Source organism: Hipposideros armiger, unplaced genomic scaffold (genome assembly GCF_001890085.2).
Source record: "Hipposideros armiger isolate ML-2016 unplaced genomic scaffold, ASM189008v1 scaffold_63, whole genome shotgun sequence".
NCBI lineage: Eukaryota > Metazoa > Chordata > Mammalia > Chiroptera > Hipposideridae > Hipposideros > Hipposideros armiger.
The window spans coordinates 3,705,425-3,706,643 of NW_017731413.1; the positions used below are offsets into that span (position 1 = coordinate 3,705,425).

A 1,219-nucleotide genomic window follows, 5' to 3' on the forward strand; every position below is an offset into this window, starting at 1 on the left:
GAGTGAGCCAAAAATTTATTGGCATGGAGCAGCAATTAGGAGACGCTCAGAAAGAATGGTGAGTTATGAAACATTTCTGTGTTGCTTTTTATTTGGACCCAAGCAGGAAGCCGAGATATAACATTGACCAGGAATTAAGGATTGTAATAGGGAAGCTTCTCCACTTCTTAAACTTTGTTTAATACTCCAGGGCCAGGTGCTGGATCCGCAAGGCTGACCCAGCTTTTGGACCACCGCCTGCATTCTCATGGGCATCTCCTCCTCTGGTCCCAAGAGTTGCCGGGAGTTCTCCGGCCAGCCCCGGCCCCAGCGCCCTGCCTCCGCTTACCAACGCCGGTGGAATTCATGCTTCTGTTCCTCCGTTATCTCTAAAGCCTTCTTTCTCTTCATAAAGCCTAGCAACTCCTTTATCTCCTTCTCAAAAGAGGCCAGGAGAGGGTTTTTAGCGTCCAAGGGCCCATAAAACACAGCCAGAGGCAACGAGTCCTCATGGCACGTAGAGCGAGGCTGTGGTTTCAGAGAACTTGCCCTCGGCCCCAGAGGCGACTTGAAGACTGCGGTTGGGGTGGAGGGCCGGGTTGGTGGCAATCCTGGCGATATCACCGACGTGGCAGACATGTTGGATGGTGAGGTCAAAGAGTCGCCTTGCGCCGCCATGTTGATGAGGCCCGGGCCGGACCAGCAGTGTATATACACGCGGTTGCCTGGCGACGGTCTCTCGGCAACCAGGCGTACCCTGCACTTTCCAGGAAACACAGCGGCCCCTGGAGGGCAAAGGGAGAAAGGACCGGGTCCAGAAAGCAATGATGCTCTTGTTTGTTTGGGGTTTTTTGGGGGGAGGGGTTGCCCTCTTCTCACTGGCCCTGCTGTATGAGATGAGAATATAGAGAAGGCTCCGGACAGAAAGCCAGAGACTAGGAGAGCCAAAACTTACAATTAAATTCAAACTATACCCTTTTTAAAGTTTGACCAATAAATAATGATAATCATCATCATTAATATGTGCCAGGCATTGTTCTAAGAATTTGAAACAATTTCATTTATCTCATTTAGTCTTCATAACAGCTTCACAACTTAGGATATTATTAGTATCTCCATTTGATTTAAGAAATCAAAGCTTACAGAGGTTAAGTCATCTGACCAAGGTAAACCATAGGGTCAGGGACCAGGTTTCAGCTTTTTTACTTCAAAGCCTGTGCTCAAAATGAATAGGTTGTAT

At 48.5% G+C, this 1,219-nt stretch overlaps 1 protein-coding gene across 1 annotated transcript in view; it reads right to left on the minus strand.

Moving 5' to 3' along the window:
* Positions 1-666, minus strand: part of CFAP54 (cilia and flagella associated protein 54) — a 294,961-nt gene extending 294,295 nt beyond the window's left edge. The window contains 1 exon segment of the mRNA XM_019641676.1: positions 329-666. Coding sequence (XP_019497221.1) covers positions 329-657 — 329 coding nt within the window. The 5' untranslated portion in view covers positions 658-666.
* Between the last annotated feature and the right edge of the window lie 553 nt (positions 667-1,219).